The sequence below is a fragment of the Osmerus mordax genome, chromosome 1 (genome assembly GCF_038355195.1).
Source record: "Osmerus mordax isolate fOsmMor3 chromosome 1, fOsmMor3.pri, whole genome shotgun sequence".
NCBI lineage: Eukaryota > Metazoa > Chordata > Actinopteri > Osmeriformes > Osmeridae > Osmerus > Osmerus mordax.
In genome coordinates, this window is record NC_090050.1 from 1613358 (window position 1) to 1634354 (window position 20997).

General features: G+C 39.9%; 1 protein-coding gene across 2 annotated transcripts in view; it reads left to right on the forward strand.

Annotated features, from left to right (window-relative positions):
* LOC136942599 (zinc finger protein 271-like) overlaps positions 1-20997 on the forward strand; it is a 118771-nt gene that overhangs the window by 85889 nt on the left and 11885 nt on the right. The window contains exon 4 of one of the 2 annotated variants that reach the window (XM_067235588.1): positions 20118-20123. The exons of the other annotated variant lie outside the window; for it this stretch is intronic. Coding sequence (XP_067091689.1) covers positions 20118-20123 — 6 coding nt within the window. The remainder of the gene's footprint in view (positions 1-20117; positions 20124-20997) is intronic. 2 annotated transcript variants of the gene reach the window in all.

The window sequence follows — 20997 nt, forward strand, 5'->3', positions numbered from 1 at the left end:
GAAGTAAATTGATTGTTCAGGTGGATCCCTTGCCTGTTGCACAAATTCATTTCAGTAACCCAAGCCAGGACACATTCCCACTAATGCTAGGCATGATTTAAAATTCCCTTCCATGACAAGTTATGGCACTCCAAACAACCTGTTTAAAAAAACGATGAGAAAGTTATTCTTTACAGCAGCAACCAGTCATCCCGTTGTCCGTTTTTATAGGAAATGTACAAGCAGTTTCAACTTAGGCTGAATCTAACAACGCTTACCACAGGAGAAACAGCTTACTTTTTTATACAGTAACTGAACATGACAATATTCAACACTGAGAATAGCTCAATGGGCTGGGATGTTGACCTGTAAAGTATAAGGTCGTAGGTTGGAATCCAGCCATAGTCGTTTGGCCTGTCATAATTTTGATTATCTGTTTAGTTCAACAGGATGACATCTTTCTGAAGTACCACAAACAATTTCACCTTGGTATGTCAAAATATGATTGAATTATAGCTGTTTCAACGTTGGCTGAATCTAACAACGCTTAACACAGGAGAAACACCTTACTTTTTTATACAGTAACTGAACATGACAATATTCAACACTGAGAATAGCTCAATGGGCTGGCATGGTGACCTGTAAAGTATAAGGTAGTTGGTTGGAATCCAGCCATTATCTTTTGGCCTGTCATAATTTTGATTATCTGTTTAGTTAAACAGGATGACATCATTCTGAAATACCATGCACAATTTCATGCAACTTCACCTTGAAATGTCAACCGTTTCTTAACCTTTGTCCAAAAGCTGACCAAAGCTAATACTCTGCCCTTTCTATTCATACAATCTCAACAGTTGGTGTGTAGCAGAGAGGATAGAGAGACTGATTTGTAACATTATGCTCATGAGTTCAAATCCCCACTCAGCCTGTTGTTGGCCAAACATGAAGTAGTTTTGCTCCCTTGTTGTCCAACTCTCGATCTTCTGCAGTGTACATGTTTATAATATTTTGCCATTTTGCGGAGGAACCCGCATCGCTGCTTGCAGCTATATTTATTATTATTTTTCTTCTCCTTGCACCCCAACATCTCAAAAATTCCCTGGTCATAAATTTTCTAATTTGGCACATTGATACTACATCCAAGTGGGTACCCCCACACCAAATATGGGCCACATCGGACCATAGGGGGCGCCACAGGCCACGCCCAAAAGTCCGATTTTCAAAGTGATGGCATTTCCACCCCATTGCTCCAATTCTTTTGAAACTTGGTGTGCATGCCTCATTTTTCATGAGGAACAAAAAAGCCTCAAGGACCCATAAGGTTTGCCATGATGGATTTTCCTGTACTGTGATAATTTGGGAAAACCTTCAAAATTCCTCTTCTCTTGAACCAAAGGTGAAGTGTACTTGAAATTTGGTACAGATATGTATCATTGACGTATTTAAAAACGTTACTTAAGGCAATTGAATCAAGTACAAAATGGCTGAAATGGGTGTATTTATGTAAATGTCCACATTGCCTCAATATGTTTGTGTCACTAAATCAAATGTATTTTTGAAGGATGGTTCAAACCTAATAGGCTTTAAGGTGACATGCCCCTGAAGTCCCATGCAAAGTTTCACCTTGATATGTTGAAATATGACTGAATTACAGCTGTTTGAACTTCGACCAAATCTGACAATGCTCGCCATTGGAGAAACAGCTTTTTTTATTATCCAGTTTTTTGTAATCCCTGTCTGGGAATGTCTCAATTGGCTGAGATGTTGTGCTGGTAAGCAAAGGGTTGTAGGTTCAAAACCAGTCAGAGTCATAGTTTTAAATTTTTTATTCTGACAAAACGGTTTCTAGTCTTCCGATCAATCCTCCGGTTGTAAAAACATAGCAATGCGTGTTTATTTGAGCCCATCACAACACTCTGATAATCTGTTTAGCGAGACTGTGTAAACCACTGCAAAACAAGCCAGGTTCACCACAGTATCTAACTACTTGTAGTCTACGCATGGTAGAGATAACTCTAATGAAGTAAATTGATTGTTCAGGTGGATCCCTTGCCTGTTGCACAAATTCATTTCAGTAACCCAAGCCAGGACACATTCCCACTAATGCTAGGCATGATTTAAAATTCCCTTCCATGACAAGTTATGGCACTCCAAACAACCTGTTTAAAAAAACGATGAGAAAGTTATTCTTTACAGCAGCAACCAGTCATCCCGTTGTCCGTTTTTATAGGAAATGTACAAGCAGTTTCAACTTAGGCTGAATCTAACAACGCTTACCACAGGAGAAACAGCTTACTTTTTTATACAGTAACTGAACATGACAATATTCAACACTGAGAATAGCTCAATGGGCTGGGATGTTGACCTGTAAAGTATAAGGTCGTAGGTTGGAATCCAGCCATAGTCGTTTGGCCTGTCATAATTTTGATTATCTGTTTAGTTCAACAGGATGACATCTTTCTGAAGTACCACAAACAATTTCACCTTGGTATGTCAAAATATGATTGAATTATAGCTGTTTCAACGTTGGCTGAATCTAACAACGCTTAACACAGGAGAAACACCTTACTTTTTTATACAGTAACTGAACATGACAATATTCAACACTGAGAATAGCTCAATGGGCTGGCATGGTGACCTGTAAAGTATAAGGTAGTTGGTTGGAATCCAGCCATTATCTTTTGGCCTGTCATAATTTTGATTATCTGTTTAGTTAAACAGGATGACATCATTCTGAAATACCATGCACAATTTCATGCAACTTCACCTTGAAATGTCAACCGTTTCTTAACCTTTGTCCAAAAGCTGACCAAAGCTAATACTCTGCCCTTTCTATTCATACAATCTCAACAGTTGGTGTGTAGCAGAGAGGATAGAGAGACTGATTTGTAACATTATGCTCATGAGTTCAAATCCCCACTCAGCCTGTTGTTGGCCAAACATGAAGTAGTTTTGCTCCCTTGTTGTCCAACTCTCGATCTTCTGCAGTGTACATGTTTATAATATTTTGCCATTTTGCGGAGGAACCCGCATCGCTGCTTGCAGCTATATTTATTATTATTTTTCTTCTCCTTGCACCCCAACATCTCAAAAATTCCCTGGTCATAAATTTTCTAATTTGGCACATTGATACTACATCCAAGTGGGTACCCCCACACCAAATATGGGCCACATCGGACCATAGGGGGCGCCACAGGCCACGCCCAAAAGTCCGATTTTCAAAGTGATGGCATTTCCACCCCATTGCTCCAATTCTTTTGAAACTTGGTGTGCATGCCTCATTTTTCATGAGGAACAAAAAAGCCTCAAGGACCCATAAGGTTTGCCATGATGGATTTTCCTGTACTGTGATAATTTGGGAAAACCTTCAAAATTCCTCTTCTCTTGAACCAAAGGTGAAGTGTACTTGAAATTTGGTACAGATATGTATCATTGACGTATTTAAAAACGTTACTTAAGGCAATTGAATCAAGTACAAAATGGCTGAAATGGGTGTATTTATGTAAATGTCCACATTGCCTCAATATGTTTGTGTCACTAAATCAAATGTATTTTTGAAGGATGGTTCAAACCTAATAGGCTTTAAGGTGACATGCCCCTGAAGTCCCATGCAAAGTTTCACCTTGATATGTTGAAATATGACTGAATTACAGCTGTTTGAACTTCGACCAAATCTGACAATGCTCGCCATTGGAGAAACAGCTTTTTTTATTATCCAGTTTTTTGTAATCCCTGTCTGGGAATGTCTCAATTGGCTGAGATGTTGTGCTGGTAAGCAAAGGGTTGTAGGTTCAAAACCAGTCAGAGTCATAGTTTTAAATTTTTTATTCTGACAAAACGGTTTCTAGTCTTCCGATCAATCCTCCGGTTGTAAAAACATAGCAATGCGTGTTTATTTGAGCCCATCACAACACTCTGATAATCTGTTTAGCGAGACTGTGTAAACCACTGCAAAACAAGCCAGGTTCACCACAGTATCTAACTACTTGTAGTCTACGCATGGTAGAGATAACTCTAATGAAGTAAATTGATTGTTCAGGTGGATCCCTTGCCTGTTGCACAAATTCATTTCAGTAACCCAAGCCAGGACACATTCCCACTAATGCTAGGCATGATTTAAAATTCCCTTCCATGACAAGTTATGGCACTCCAAACAACCTGTTTAAAAAAACGATGAGAAAGTTATTCTTTACAGCAGCAACCAGTCATCCCGTTGTCCGTTTTTATAGGAAATGTACAAGCAGTTTCAACTTAGGCTGAATCTAACAACGCTTACCACAGGAGAAACAGCTTACTTTTTTATACAGTAACTGAACATGACAATATTCAACACTGAGAATAGCTCAATGGGCTGGGATGTTGACCTGTAAAGTATAAGGTCGTAGGTTGGAATCCAGCCATAGTCGTTTGGCCTGTCATAATTTTGATTATCTGTTTAGTTCAACAGGATGACATCTTTCTGAAGTACCACAAACAATTTCACCTTGGTATGTCAAAATATGATTGAATTATAGCTGTTTCAACGTTGGCTGAATCTAACAACGCTTAACACAGGAGAAACACCTTACTTTTTTATACAGTAACTGAACATGACAATATTCAACACTGAGAATAGCTCAATGGGCTGGCATGGTGACCTGTAAAGTATAAGGTAGTTGGTTGGAATCCAGCCATTATCTTTTGGCCTGTCATAATTTTGATTATCTGTTTAGTTAAACAGGATGACATCATTCTGAAATACCATGCACAATTTCATGCAACTTCACCTTGAAATGTCAACCGTTTCTTAACCTTTGTCCAAAAGCTGACCAAAGCTAATACTCTGCCCTTTCTATTCATACAATCTCAACAGTTGGTGTGTAGCAGAGAGGATAGAGAGACTGATTTGTAACATTATGCTCATGAGTTCAAATCCCCACTCAGCCTGTTGTTGGCCAAACATGAAGTAGTTTTGCTCCCTTGTTGTCCAACTCTCGATCTTCTGCAGTGTACATGTTTATAATATTTTGCCATTTTGCGGAGGAACCCGCATCGCTGCTTGCAGCTATATTTATTATTATTTTTCTTCTCCTTGCACCCCAACATCTCAAAAATTCCCTGGTCATAAATTTTCTAATTTGGCACATTGATACTACATCCAAGTGGGTACCCCCACACCAAATATGGGCCACATCGGACCATAGGGGGCGCCACAGGCCACGCCCAAAAGTCCGATTTTCAAAGTGATGGCATTTCCACCCCATTGCTCCAATTCTTTTGAAACTTGGTGTGCATGCCTCATTTTTCATGAGGAACAAAAAAGCCTCAAGGACCCATAAGGTTTGCCATGATGGATTTTCCTGTACTGTGATAATTTGGGAAAACCTTCAAAATTCCTCTTCTCTTGAACCAAAGGTGAAGTGTACTTGAAATTTGGTACAGATATGTATCATTGACGTATTTAAAAACGTTACTTAAGGCAATTGAATCAAGTACAAAATGGCTGAAATGGGTGTATTTATGTAAATGTCCACATTGCCTCAATATGTTTGTGTCACTAAATCAAATGTATTTTTGAAGGATGGTTCAAACCTAATAGGCTTTAAGGTGACATGCCCCTGAAGTCCCATGCAAAGTTTCACCTTGATATGTTGAAATATGACTGAATTACAGCTGTTTGAACTTCGACCAAATCTGACAATGCTCGCCATTGGAGAAACAGCTTTTTTTATTATCCAGTTTTTTGTAATCCCTGTCTGGGAATGTCTCAATTGGCTGAGATGTTGTGCTGGTAAGCAAAGGGTTGTAGGTTCAAAACCAGTCAGAGTCATAGTTTTAAATTTTTTATTCTGACAAAACGGTTTCTAGTCTTCCGATCAATCCTCCGGTTGTAAAAACATAGCAATGCGTGTTTATTTGAGCCCATCACAACACTCTGATAATCTGTTTAGCGAGACTGTGTAAACCACTGCAAAACAAGCCAGGTTCACCACAGTATCTAACTACTTGTAGTCTACGCATGGTAGAGATAACTCTAATGAAGTAAATTGATTGTTCAGGTGGATCCCTTGCCTGTTGCACAAATTCATTTCAGTAACCCAAGCCAGGACACATTCCCACTAATGCTAGGCATGATTTAAAATTCCCTTCCATGACAAGTTATGGCACTCCAAACAACCTGTTTAAAAAAACGATGAGAAAGTTATTCTTTACAGCAGCAACCAGTCATCCCGTTGTCCGTTTTTATAGGAAATGTACAAGCAGTTTCAACTTAGGCTGAATCTAACAACGCTTACCACAGGAGAAACAGCTTACTTTTTTATACAGTAACTGAACATGACAATATTCAACACTGAGAATAGCTCAATGGGCTGGGATGTTGACCTGTAAAGTATAAGGTCGTAGGTTGGAATCCAGCCATAGTCGTTTGGCCTGTCATAATTTTGATTATCTGTTTAGTTCAACAGGATGATATCTTTCTGAAGTACCACAAACAATTTCACCTTGGTATGTCAAAATATGATTGAATTATAGCTGTTTCAACGTTGGCTGAATCTAACAACGCTTAACACAGGAGAAACACCTTACTTTTTTATACAGTAACTGAACATGACAATATTCAACACTGAGAATAGCTCAATGGGCTGGCATGGTGACCTGTAAAGTATAAGGTAGTTGGTTGGAATCCAGCCATTATCTTTTGGCCTGTCATAATTTTGATTATCTGTTTAGTTAAACAGGATGACATCATTCTGAAATACCATGCACAATTTCATGCAACTTCACCTTGAAATGTCAACCGTTTCTTAACCTTTGTCCAAAAGCTGACCAAAGCTAATACTCTGCCCTTTCTATTCTACAATCTCAACGGTTGGTGTGTAGCAGAGAGGATAGAGAGACTGATTTGTAACATTATGCTCATGAGTTCAAATCCCCACTCAGCCTGTTGTTGGCCAAACATGAAGTAGTTTTGCTCCCTTGTTGTCCAACTCTCGATCTTCTGCAGTGTACATGTTTATAATATTTTGCCATTTTGCGGAGGAACCCGCATCGCTGCTTGCAGCTATATTTATTATTATTTTTCTTCTCCTTGCGCCCCAACATCTCAAAAATTCCCTGGTCATAAATTTTCTAATTTGGCACATTGATACTACATCCAAGTGGGTACCCCCACACCAAATATGGGCCACATCGGACCATAGGGGGCGCCACAGGCTACGCCCAAAAGTCCGATTTTGAAATTTGGTACAGATATGTATCATTGACGTATTTAAAAACGTTACTTAAGGCAATTGAATCAAGTACAAAATGGCTGAAATGGGTGTATTTATGTAAATGTCCACATTGCCTCAATATGTTTGTGTCACTAAATCAAATGTACTTGGACCAAATCTGACAATGCTCGCCATTGGAGAAACAGCTTTTTTAAATTATCCAGTTATTGAACTTTGTGTATTCCATGCCTGGGAATGGCTCAATTGGCTGAGATATTGTGCTGGTAATCAAGGTTCAATACCAGTCAGAGGCATAGTTTTTAATTTTTTATTCTGACCAAACGGTTTCTAGTCTCCCGATAAATCCTCCGGTTGTAAAACATAGCAATGCGTGTTTATTTGAGCCCATCACAACACATCTGTTTAGCGAGACTGTGTAAACCACTGCAACACAAGCCAGGTTCACCACAGTAGCTAGCTACACATGGTAGTGTTAGATTCACAACTGAGTTAGCTCTAATGAAGTATATTGATTATTGAGGTGGACCCCTTGCCTGTTGCGCAAATTATTTCAGTGACCTAAGCTAGGACACACGGCCACTGATGCTAGGCATGATTTGAAATTCTCTTCCATGACTTATGTTGAGTTATGGCACCCCAAACAACCTAATCTAAGCACTATGAGTAATATATTCTTTACAGCAGCAACCAGGTCTAGCCTGACGTTGTCATACTCATAATTCTAGTCAGAATATGAGTCTGAAAACTCTCCGTTGGGCTGTGACTACGGGGCCTGTTTCAACCGAACTCGTAAAACAAATGCCTCTTCGCTCAATTGGATAGACCTACAACCAATCAGAGCAACGTAATATGTTGTTTGTTGAAAACGAATTCAACCCAAGGGCTCTTTTGTGACGTTGTTGATTACGTTACTGTTGATCATCTGTCCATCATCGTATAAAGCCCGCCCTGGCAATTTCATTGGTCCGTCCAGATCCTGGTTTTACGTAGTTCCCAATACGAGACCCTCCAGACCCAACTTCCCGACCAAATTATTTTGTGGGCGGGGAGAATTTGGGCTGGCAGCCAGGCTAAACCAGGTCATCCCCATGTCTTGTTTTTATAGGAAATTTACATATCTTGATTGTGGACAACTTTTTGTTCCCCAATCTCAATGAACAGCCAAATACAGCAACAGCATTGACATTGTTTAACAATTACCACAGTCATTTTCTCACTTTTTGTACTTCTAAACTCGCAGAATGAAATCAAAACAACCACTAGCGCGGTGGTTTCATTCATCCTTAGATTTAATGAATGGTCACATTTATAATCTTTGAAATAATTTGATCAGTCTTCAAAATATTATAATTATATATGCATATGGAAAACGTTTCAACAACAATGATATGGTATGCAATGCCATAGATTAATTATACATTACATGTTTATAATATTTTGCCATTTTGCAGAGGAACCCGCATCGCTGCTTGCAGCTATATTTATTATTATTATTGTAATTTATCTCATGAACACATTGGTAAAAATCTTTGAAATTTGGCATATTGATACAACATGCCACAAATACCGCCCAAACACAGACTGGCCCACATCAGAACATAGGGGGCGCCACAGGCCACGCCCAAATGTCCACTTTTCAGAGTGATGGCATTTCCACTCCATTGCTCCAATTCTTCTGAAACTTGGTGTGCATGCCTCATTTTTCATGAGGAACAAAAAAATCTCAAGGACCAATAAGGTCCACCATGATGGATTTTCCTGTACAGTGATAATTTGGGAAAACCTTCAAAATCCCTCTTCTCTTGAACCAAACCCTAATTGACATCGAATTTTGTACAGATATGTATCATTGATGTATTTAAAAACGTTACTTGAGGAGGGGAGTCAGGTGGCTGAGTGGTTAGGGTGTCGGGCTAGTAATCTGAAGGTTACCGGTTCGATTCCTGGCTGTGCCAAATGACGTTGTGTCCTTGGGCAAGGCACTTCACCCTACTTGCTTCAGGGGGAATGTCCCTGTACTTACTGTAAGTCGCTCTGGATAAGAGCTTCGGCTAAATGACTAAATGTAAATGTACTTAAGACAGTTGAATCAAATATAAAATGGCTGAAAGGGGTGTATTTATGTAAATGTCCACATTTCCTCAATATGTTTGTGTCACTAAATCAAATGTAATTTTGAATGATGGTTTTGGATGAGATGTTGTGCTGGTAAATGTAGGGTTGTAGGTTCAAAACCAATCAAAGGCAATTTTATTTTATTTTTTTGACAAAACGGTTTCTAGTCTTCTGGTCAATCCTCCGGTTGTAAAACATAGCAATGAGTGTTTATTTGAGCCCATAACAACACTCCGATCATCTGTTTAGCGAGACTGTGTAAACCACTGCAAAACAAGACAGGTTTACCACAGTAGCTAGCTACTTGGAGTCTATGCATGGTAGTGTCAGATTCACAACCGAGTTAGCTTTAATGAAGTATATTGATTGTTCAGGTGGATCCCTTGCCTGTTGCACAAATTCATTCATTCAAGTCAAGACAAATGGGCACTGATGCTAGGCATGATTTGAAATCCCTTCCATGACATGTTATGGCACCCCAAACAACCTTTTTAAAGCACTACGAGTAAGCTATTCTTTACAGCAGCAACCCAGTCATCCCGTTGTCCCATTTTTATGTCCCATATTCAAATAGGACAAAATTACAGCTGTTTGAACTTTAACCAAATCTGACAATGCTTGCAACTGAACAATCAAATGTCTAAGTCTGCGAATGGCTTAGTAGGATGAGACGTAGTGCTGATGTGCAAAGGGTGGTGGGTTTTAATCCAGGTAAAGGTGTAAACTTTGTTTTTTTTATGACAGAAATTACAGTTTCAAGTCTTCTGGTTAATCCCAGTGTAACTATCTATTATGTCAATTTTACAACATTTTGCCCTGTTGAAGGAGGAATCCGCCATTGCTGCTTGCAGCTATATTTACATATTTGGTATTGCTGGATTCACCACAAGCCCACCTTTCCAACAGGCCATCATATGTGCTTCTATGATAATCCCTGGCAAAGTAACCACAAATTAAATGAAAACATTCTGCATAGATCTTGATTTTTGGCAGGTTCGCCTCTTTTAGGTATGTGTTTATATGTCTCTATTCCATACATCAATATATTCACATCCAGTCTTTTCTTGTAGGTAAAGCAACTTCCTAACTACAAAAATGCCAAGTTTCAAAGCTCTCAGAGCTTGTGTGATTGATCTGCATTAGTTGATATGCCTTAACTCCCATACGGACAGGCTACATTTTAGTCCTTTTTTGGTTTTGTGGTGTATAACAATAAAAAGGCGGTGCTTCCAGGGGGGTATTCGTCGTAGCTCGCTAAGCGGTTTAGCGAGCTAATTTTCAGGCTAAGATAAAAAACGCCCCTCTTTTTGGTTCGTGGAAGCGACTTTCGATAAATCACCATAGTAACATATCAATTAGCACTAACCTGCTCCAGAGCAGGCTAACGTAAGTGTAGCTGGATAAGCTTGCCACACCCCCGGAAAATAACATGGCAGCTCCCTTTTTGAGAGACCCAGTTGACCAAGGAGCTATATTTTAGTTTGATTAGCTTTCCATACCAATAGAGTTCTTCGCGATTGCCAAGATCCTTTATTTCACACGGATGAGTTCTTGTTTGAGCGATATCGATTCAGCCGACAAGGACTCATTTATTTGCAAGACCTTCTCGGGCCGTACATTGCAAATATATCACACGCCGCAGCAAGCTTTATGCTTTATTATGAGCTTATGCTGCTGTATGTGAATATGTAACGCTATGTTTTACGAAATGTCTTGTCTTATCTGTTGTGCCTGTGCTTTTTATATGTTTCACTGTGGGAGAGTGGGAAACGTCATATCGATTCCTTTTTATGTCTTGACATGTGAAGAAATTGACAATAAAGCTACTTGACACTTTAACTGTGCTTCAGACTGCATAGCCTTGAGGTTTTTTTGCATCAGGTAGGCTATAGGCTACATTTTTATACAGTATAGGCGATGCAGAAAACATTGGCAAAGCCGCAGCATGCGTTGCTGTAAGAAAAGTGTACTTGGCGCTTAACCAGCTGATGAATCAATTCATCATATTCCCTGGCCATGTCCCAGTCAATGAAATCAAAGAGGGATTTACACATAGGCCTACATGCATATACACATATATAGTACATGATATAAGCGCAGTAGCCTACATATATCCTCATAATTGTCTATGAATTCGTATCACTTAGATACTCGTTGGCCTTGTTTTTATCTAGCCTACTTATTCTGAAAGAGTTGAGATCATTATTTTCGCTAGCAAGATCTCATTCGATTATTAATTTCCATTAAGTCTATACCAGCAGGCACATTTAAAGAAAGGTGATCTGATTGATTGGGGTAATGAGGCACTTAAGATGAGCCTATACATTTCCCCAAAACTTTCGCATTTAGCTTATCGGCAATTTTTTGCCAAGCTGCTTGTCTTGCTCTGGCAGCGGTGGCGGTGTTTGACTTAGCCATGATAATATGCTTATTGTCTTCTTAGAGACTCATTATAATAGTTTGCTCGGATGGCGACAATAGCCTATCACCGCTCTCTCTTTCGTCTTTTCCGCCATCATACCGTTAAAAAATCACGGTTTTGGTGATCGACCTTTCCTGCCTTTTGAAGTAGGACGTGCACGTGCAATTTCCCTGATAAGTTTAGCCTGATTGAAATTAACCACATGATTTGGATGCGGATCAGCCGTTGACGAACCGATATTTGCTGTTCTCACTCATCTCGCTAATGTTAACGGGCTAAAGGGACAATTGATTAACTTAGCTTCAACCCTTACGACGAACGGGGCCCAGGCGCTTCGCAGCCAGTGTGTCCCGAAGATATTGGGCAATCTGGTGTGAAAATGGTCCTAACCTATATTAGGCTAGTGACAAAATGTTGAGATACCCAACAATGTTTTTCATCATCTCTAAGGTCTCCCATATATGAAATGAATTCTTGCTAAAATTGTTAAATTTATATCCTATTATATATTGTTTTCGACCTGTCTGAGTAACCCACCCTACGCGCAGGCTAACTGCATTAAAATCGCATGCCTTTGAACCTATACATTAGTATGAAGAGCCATGTTAAATACTTTGAACCTGCAACACAAAATACATTTCCTTTGGTAATCATAGCTGGGGTATCACCGGAACAGCTTGACTTGTTTACCATCCGGTTGAAAAAACGCGCATGAAGAAGGAGAAAGCTAACTTCATCGAACTACAGTTTTGTAAACTATACGAGGTTTTTAACCACCAAAATGTCTCAACTAAATGTGTTCAGGGATTTTCTCAATGAGCGAATTACAACCTCATCTTTGGAAATATTCGCGGCCGCTGAAAAATTGTTTGCCGAGTTCGAAGGGGAGATTTCTCGTTCGAAGGAGGAGAGCACGCGACTACAACGCTTGTTGGACATTGTTACTCAACCTGAGATCAAGCTTCACCGAAAAGGTTCGATTAATTCCTACTGTTTATAATAATCTGCTATATATACATTAATTATATCTTTAATTATCTAGCCTATTTGCTTTAGCACGGCCATACCGAGGTGTCGTTTCAAAATTAGGGTATTAAATAGAAAAAAAGCTGAATGTATTAAGACCCGTTTCTTGCGATTGAGTGGTTACTAGCATAGAGCACTAGCTGTGTCCCAAACTACTAGCTAGCTATCTGAGTGTCATCCACCAGATTAGCTGACTCAGGGCTCTCAAGTGTCACGCATTGAGCGTGACAGTCACTCATTTCGGTCTTTTGTCACGCCCTCCCGCCACACAGTGTATTTCTCACGCAGAAAAAAGATTTATTATATATTTAATATGCCGCAGCACCCAACCAGAATTCCTCTGGCCGCGCCACTCTCACTATGGAACCGGCAGGAATCAAGCGTCTCCCTTGGAGTTCTTAGTCGAGCCTGGCACTTATCAGCCAATCAAAAAAAAGAAAGGGTCTACACAATAGCCAATCGGAAAATAGCAACATTGTATCTGGGTAAGATTTAATGCAACAACCAATGGAAAAAAAAGCATATCCTGTAATTTTTCACGTAATTTCTGCTACGTCTTCCGAAAGTTTCGTTCACCTACAGAGCAAACCACTGGAGCTCGAGCAGAGTAGGCCAAGTCATGATCTCCTGTTTTAAGTTACAACAAATTCACAACTTGTTTGACACAAACAATGACAACTTGACTGCTGTTAGAAAATGTTTCCCAGATAATTAGCATCAGTTTTCCATGAGTGTCTGTAACTTAACCAACAGTTTTACAGCCTGTTCACTGACAACACCTGCTCAGAACAAGTAGTTCATAGATGTAGCTGGTGTGTATCGGTGAAACTCACTCCTCAGGTATGTAACAGGCCACCCGCGTCGACGGATTACTAGCTTTTCGTTGGCGTAGTTGGTAGTGGGGGCACTTTGGATGTCAGAGGTGGCAGGTTTGTACCCAGTGCGTGACGAACATAGGCCCGATACCTCTGACGGAGTTTGCAATACCACGTCTGTTACTTAAAATTGGCCTAGTCATATTTTCGTTATCACACGATGACTGACATATTGTTACATTATAAACATCTCTTTCCAAATAGGCGTAACAATTTTATTAGCACTAAATACATTTAAGTGTTTTGCATAGTCGATGTTATAGGTCACTTTTAAAATAATGTAATATTTTATCATTATAACCTGGCCATCAAGTTTTGAAGACAGGCAAGAGTGACATTCTCCCCCCCCCCCGGGAGGGGTTCAAAATTAATTAATTAATTGCGTTTTACCTGACATTAATCATTGCTGCCTGTCAGGGCAGCAATGATTAATGTCAGGTAATTAATTAATTAATTAATTAATTTTAATTTTGCCTGTCTTCAAAACTTGAGAGCCCTGCAGACTTTAGCGTTATTGAGGTAAGCCAACAAACATTAGAAGTAATAACTCAATTCTAAAGAAAAGGCCTAGCTAAGTGCTCCATACTAACTTTTTTCCAAGGAATACATGTGCTCCTAAATGAGGAAATGTAGGTGATGAAGTAAATGTTTGTAGAAAAATATTTGCTGCTAGAATATGTTAAAGGGGTCATTGACTGATTTTATAGGGTACACTGTTCCTTAAAGGGGTAATTGATTGCAAAACCGATTTTACCTTGTCATAGTTGAATAACGACAGTTCGGTGGGTAAAATTAACATACAGTGAACCTCAAAGTCCATTGACACCTCTTTCCTATGCAAATCTCAAAATGAAAAAATTTGGCTGTTAAACGCTAGCTTTTCAACAAAGCCACCGGACTGACGTCAGTCCAGGGACCGCCTTTTTTGGCTCTGGTCTGTATCTTTGTCACGCCCAAAAATTTAGATCCAGACCACTCCACTCACTGGTGTTCTTGCCCAGTCCGAGGTAGCGTAGATCTCCGATGCTAGTTTAGCTGCGCGCTGCTCTGTGCAGGCTACTTCTAAGCAATTACAAAGAATAACATTTTGAAGTATAACAAGGATATTGAAAATGGACCACGGTCGTAAATGCTGTGTTCCAGGCTGTACAGGGAAGGCTAACACTCATAGTCTTCCCAAGGAGCCAAACATTCGACAGGCATGGTTGCTGTTTGTCAATGAGAAGATCCCGGCGAAGTTCGACACTCAATTATTCATTTGCTCTGAACATTTCACCCAAGACAGTTTTGACAACCTTGGACAATTTCAAGCAGGATTTGCTAAGAAGCTGAACCTGAAAAGATGTGCTGTTCTGACCGTACGCTCATCGCAACCGCAAGCTGTAAGTAGGCTACAGTATGATTTTGTCGGTAACAGTTATTAGCAATGCTAACGTCTCCTGTATCTAGCATAGGTAGAATGCTAAATACGTTTCTAAACACATGAACATACTTTACTTAGCAAATGACTCTAGCTAGACTAGCTGTAGTCGGCATTAGAAGGGAAGCTTCCGAAAAAATAGCCAGAAAACAAATATAAAGAACTGGAGAAAGGCAGGTGCTAGATACAGGATACGTTAGCATTGCTAATAACTGTTACCAACAAAATCATACTACAGCTTGTGGTTGTGATGAACGTAAGGTCGGAACGCATAGCAAATCCTGCTTTAGCTACATTGTCCCAGGATTTCAAAACCGTCCTTGGTGAAATGGTTTGCACAAATGTGTCGAGGGTCGACCTGCACAGGGATCTTCTGCGCTACGGTATAGACAAACATCAGCAATGCCCGTCTAGTCAATGTTAGCTAGACTCTGGCTCATCTGCTTTTTATTAACGCTGATTTGCAAGGAATGCAAGAACAGCTAGATAGCGAAAACACCTACACTGTAGGCATGTAAACTAGTTTAGCTTGCTAACGCAAGAGCATAGGTAGAATGTGTGATGATTTAGCCTAGTTTATTGGCAATGGGGCTAACGTTGTTTCATGTTCCTAACTGTTTCATTCAAATACATAACCTGTGTTGTTATGTAAATCTACAATTCACGATGCATGTTTGTCCAGATCTTTGTCAGGTTATTTTTCATCAAGATGTCTAGAGCTAGCGAACTGAAGCTGAGTTGAATCACGATATAGTTTGGTTGCTATAAGCTGTAACTATCTACCCACCTAAGTCAATCCAGTTTGCTTCGACAACAGAAGTGGAAACAACTAACGTTATCATTTCAAATATCTAGTCAATCTATTGAAAACAGTGGTGTGTAGACACAATAGATTTATTCGCGCCTTCGGTGTTTCAGTAAGTGCTGTTGGCCGTGTTGCGTTTTTGCTCCCCAGCTTCACTCGTTGAAAACCAACCAATCAGCGCGCAGCTCATCTAAATATTAATGAGCATACCATAAAAGGAGAAAAGCTAGTGTTTTTTCCCGGGAAAATTTCAGAGGATCTATCAGGGGGCATAGAACAGCACCCGGGCCATTTTCAACCCAACCAATGTTACATACCCTATTCGGATACCTTAAGGAACAGTGTGAAATACCCAAAAAACCCAGTCAATCACCCCTTTAAGGTCTCCGAATAGGGTCTGTAACATTGGTTGGGCTGAAAATGGTCCGGGTGATGTTCTACGCGCCCACGAGAGGTTTTCTCCCTTTTTATGGTATGCTCATTAATATTTAGATGAGCTGCGCGCTGATTGGTTGGTTTACAACGAGCAAAGCTGCGGAGAAAAGATGCAACATAGGCAAACATGCATTGTGAATTATAGATTTACATGACAACACAGGTTATTTTTTCGAATGAAACACAGTCAGGAAAATGAAATATGAAATTATTTATTTAACGCTGCAGCGTTTATTACACAATGTTCATTTTTGGTGCAGCGTTTATTCGAGGGCGGCGTTTAATCTAAGAAATACAGTATTCTAGGCTAGCTGTGCTAGCATGCTAACGTGTCTTTAGACTAGGGATGGGCAAACCGAGGCTTTCCGAAACACAAAGACAATTGAAACATTTGAGTCGGGGCCTTTGAAACTCTCAAATCTTTGAATCAAATCTGTCTCAAATCTGCTGGCAGCTACGACTATGGCATACACAACAGTCTTATAGCTAATTCCACAACGTAATCGTAATGGTCCTTGTGGTTGAACGGAATTATTGCCGTCCTGCAAAGCAGATGGTGTGGTATCGAATACGAGAGCGATGGTTTTCATTTAACCCTTTGACACTTAAGTTCTAAATTTCTTGACTGCCCCCACAGTGTGAGTTCTTTTGGCGCGTGAGTTTGTTATGAATTTCAACGTTCCAGAGGTTGATTATGATGCATTAAAACGAATTTCCAGGCAATTTCAGCACTTCTCGGTTCGCATTTGAAATTGACCTAGTTTGCACCCCGTATTAGTGACGACTACTCAATTAATTGGTTATTTTGTTTATCCCACCTTCTCGTGACGTATTTCTCTTTCAGTTTTTGCCAAACTAGCTAGCTCGTAGTGTAGTAAATTGTCAATCAACAAGTTAGCTGCTAATTATCTAGGCTATGTAACGTTGTTTGTGTGGTCAGACTATAACGAATACACAATAATTCAGATACATCCAGTCAGTCTAACTTGATTGCTATGCATCTTTTTGTTTTCTCTAGCTGGCTTCCATTTCGTAAACCTACTGAGTTGGCAACACAGCCTGTGTTCACAAAATAAGTAAGGAAAATAAAACGATGCATCCTAGCAAGTCTGACTGGATGCACCTGCATTATTTTGTACTCGTTTTAATCTGACCACACAAACAACGTAACATAGCCTAGTAAATTATCAACAACTGTTGATAATTACTACTTTTCTGGGAAAACCTTTCTGGTAAGTAGATTATTTATACACACAAGTTATACACATACCTGTGGCATGATATTGAGATGAAAGCATGACCTGTTGTTGATTTCCACGATCTGATGTCTTTGCTAGCTAGCTCATAGTAACTTGCTATGTTTAGTCTAATTAGAGCAAACACAATAATGCAGACATCCATTCTAAATTGATGGCTGTTTTGTGATCTCTTGCTACCATCTACTGCCATTCATTTCCGTGTTGATGGAACATTTATTATTCCTCATTTATTGTCAGGCCACAGTTGAAGTATTGCAAAAATGAGGCAAGTGTAATTCGTTTGGAAAATCTAGGCTAGGGCTACTTGATGGATGACATGTAGAATAAACCAGACGTTATGCTTATTCAATATAACAACCTATTGAAATGACAAGACAGTAATGTATGACTGTAACGTTTCATAGGGTAATAAACACACCTCTTGTCATACCACTTGACTGCCTGCTGTTGACCGTTTCTATATATTGAACATCTCCCTTTCTAATTTTACAGGTGAATGTGAATGTTGGCCCGCACAGGCCCCGTTCCAAAAGACAGAAACTGTTGAAAGAGGATTGCACTGCTGTACAAATTGTCCATGTATAGTACTACATGACCGTCTCTCAGGTGTGCAGAGCAAGTAAGGTCAGCACAAAGCGACCCATCCCTGCTGAACATCAACTAAAACGTTGAGCACCTAATTCCTTGGTGTACCAGCAGTGGCTAAAAGCCCATCTCCCATCCCACATCTTCACCACATTGCATAGAGGGACTATAGAGAGCATCCCGAGGAGCTGCATCACGGCCTGGTTTGGGAACTGCACCGCTTCGAACCGCAACTCTGCAGAGGATAGTGAGGATGGCCGGGAAGATAGGGGGTCTCTCTTCCCTCCCTCACAAACATTCATACCCAACGCTGCATCCGCAAAGCCACACGCATTGTGGACCAACCCATGCACCCCACACGCACCTGTACATCATCAGACTCCACTCAATATTTTTGCATATGGATGCTACCTCAATAACTGATGTTCACATATGGTATTAGTATGTTATGTTTACATTCACATATTGTATATTATCTGTATATTTATATGGAAGCAAATCGTGACCACAATGAAAATGCATTTCCAGAAATGCTTTTTCATTTTAAGAATGTGGCTGCATTATTTGACTCATAAATGAAATTAGTAATCAATCATCCTATTTGCATTTTAATTTTCTTCTTCAAGAGTGCTCAATCTTTCACTTAATTAAAATGAAAAAGAAATAGACATTTGAGATTTAATTTTCAAAACATGCCCCAGCAAATAGATACCAAAATTCAATTTGAAATGTAAAATTTGAAAATGAAAATGCATTTCCAGAAATGCTTTTTCATTTTAAGAATGTGGCTGCATTATTGGACTCAAATTTGAAAATGAAAATGCATTTCCAGAAATGCTTTTTCATTTTAAGAATGTGGCTGCATTATTGGACTCAAATTTGAAAATGAAAATGCATTTCCAGAAATGCAAAGTGAACGAAAAAGCATTCTGAGCGGCGCAGCAGAGTGACGTCAGTAGCCGCTCTTCTTCAGCTCCCTGCTGACCGAGCTACCCATCTTGTTCGGTAGGGGGCGGTGTGCACATCTGCGTTGCATTACATTGCAAATGTGCCGGGAAATTGATTGAATTGCCGGGTCTTTAGAGGACGCATCACAGACTGAGCAACTTGATGTCAAACAATGACTAAAACAGTGGCAGAGCTGTATGTAAGACATATTTTCACGGACCGGCAGGGACGGACTGGGAGGAAAGATGGGTAGCTCGGTCAGCAGGGAGCTGAAGAAGAGCGGCTACTGACGTCACTCTGCTGCGCCGCTCAGAATGCTTTTTCGTTCACTTTGCATTTCTGGAAATGCATTTTCATTTTCAAATTTGAGTCAAATAATGCAGCCACATTCTTAAAATGAAAAAGCATTTCTGGAAATGCATTTTCATTTAAATTTTGGTCACGATTTGCTTCCATATATTTAGGAGGTTCCCTATATTTTAGATTATCATAGATGTAATCTATGTTCTGTGTACTTATATGTTATGTTATGCCAGGTTGCCTTGCGTTGTCCTAAGAATTTCAGTGCCCATTCTGACCTTGTGGTGTTCTGTGCATCTGACAATAAAAGACTTGAACTTGAAGTATCCCCACCTCTTTGTGTCTTGGGGAATTTGTCACAAATTTCATCTTGTCTTGTTGGATCAATTTTATTTACCTAATTCTACTTAGTTGTTGTAGTTGTCTAGGTTATGTCTAGGTCCTGGAAGAATGTTGTTTTGTTTCATTGTGTAATGTAAGTGTAGGATGACAATAAATGCCAGTTGACTTGTCAAGACAACAGACCCAGATATCCCAAGCCCATCATGATCCTGGATGTCCATAGTGGATCCTGTGTAAAGGTCCTAAATATAGCAGTGATGTTTTATGGCTCAATGTTTGTGCTAATGATATTCCTTGATATGTAATGTGAGAGTGACGTGATTGTACCCTTTCCTGGACATTTACCTGAAAACGCCTGAAACAAATTCGGTAATACTGTGGTAAAAATTAAGAAACGTGTTTGTGTGGGTTTTTTATAGGTTGTTGCGAATTAGGGTTATAACTTATTACTATCATTACTGTTCCGAATTTGAAATATTCATATAAGTGAATCTACAGTGATCGGATATGGTATAGGATCGAATATAGCTGTCGACAAGCTAACTTGGCTATAACCGATCGTGTGGGCTGCCATGTTTTTTATTTTGATCAGTACATTTACATTTATTAATTTAGCAGACGCTTTTATCCAAAGCGACTTCCAAGAGAGAGCTTTACAAAGTGCATAGGTCACTGATCATAACAACAAGATAGCCAAAAAACATCGCGAGTAGCCAAAACATGAAGCACACATTGTGAACAACCAAAGTAAGTGCCAAAGGGAAGAACCAAAAGAGCATGTAGTTAAACAAGTTACAATTAAACAACATGAACCGCTATAAGTGCAAGTGTACCTGTGGAAAAAAGCAAGCAACAGTAATAAAAACTATATCACAGTGAGAACAAAAATTTAAAACAGTTACCACTAACCACAAGAGCAACAAGTCTCTAAGCAAGAGTCATTGTGATCCTTGAGGAAACTAACATCGGGTCAAGCGAACCATTCCTAAGTACCGTTGTACTCCCGGAACAAGTGCGTCTTGAGCCTTTTCTTGAAGGTGGAGAGACAGTCAGTGTCTCTGATGGAGGTGGGGAGTTGATTCCACCACTGGGGGTCCAGACAGGAGAAGAGCTTGTGTTGGGACCGGGCGGTCTTGAGCGGTGGGACCACTAGGCGGTTGTCTGAAGAAGACCGTAGGTGACGGGTGGGGGTGTAAGGTTGCAGGAGAGACTTGATGTAGACGGGTGCAGTCCTGTTCACTGCTCGGAAGGTCAATACCAGGGTCTTGAATC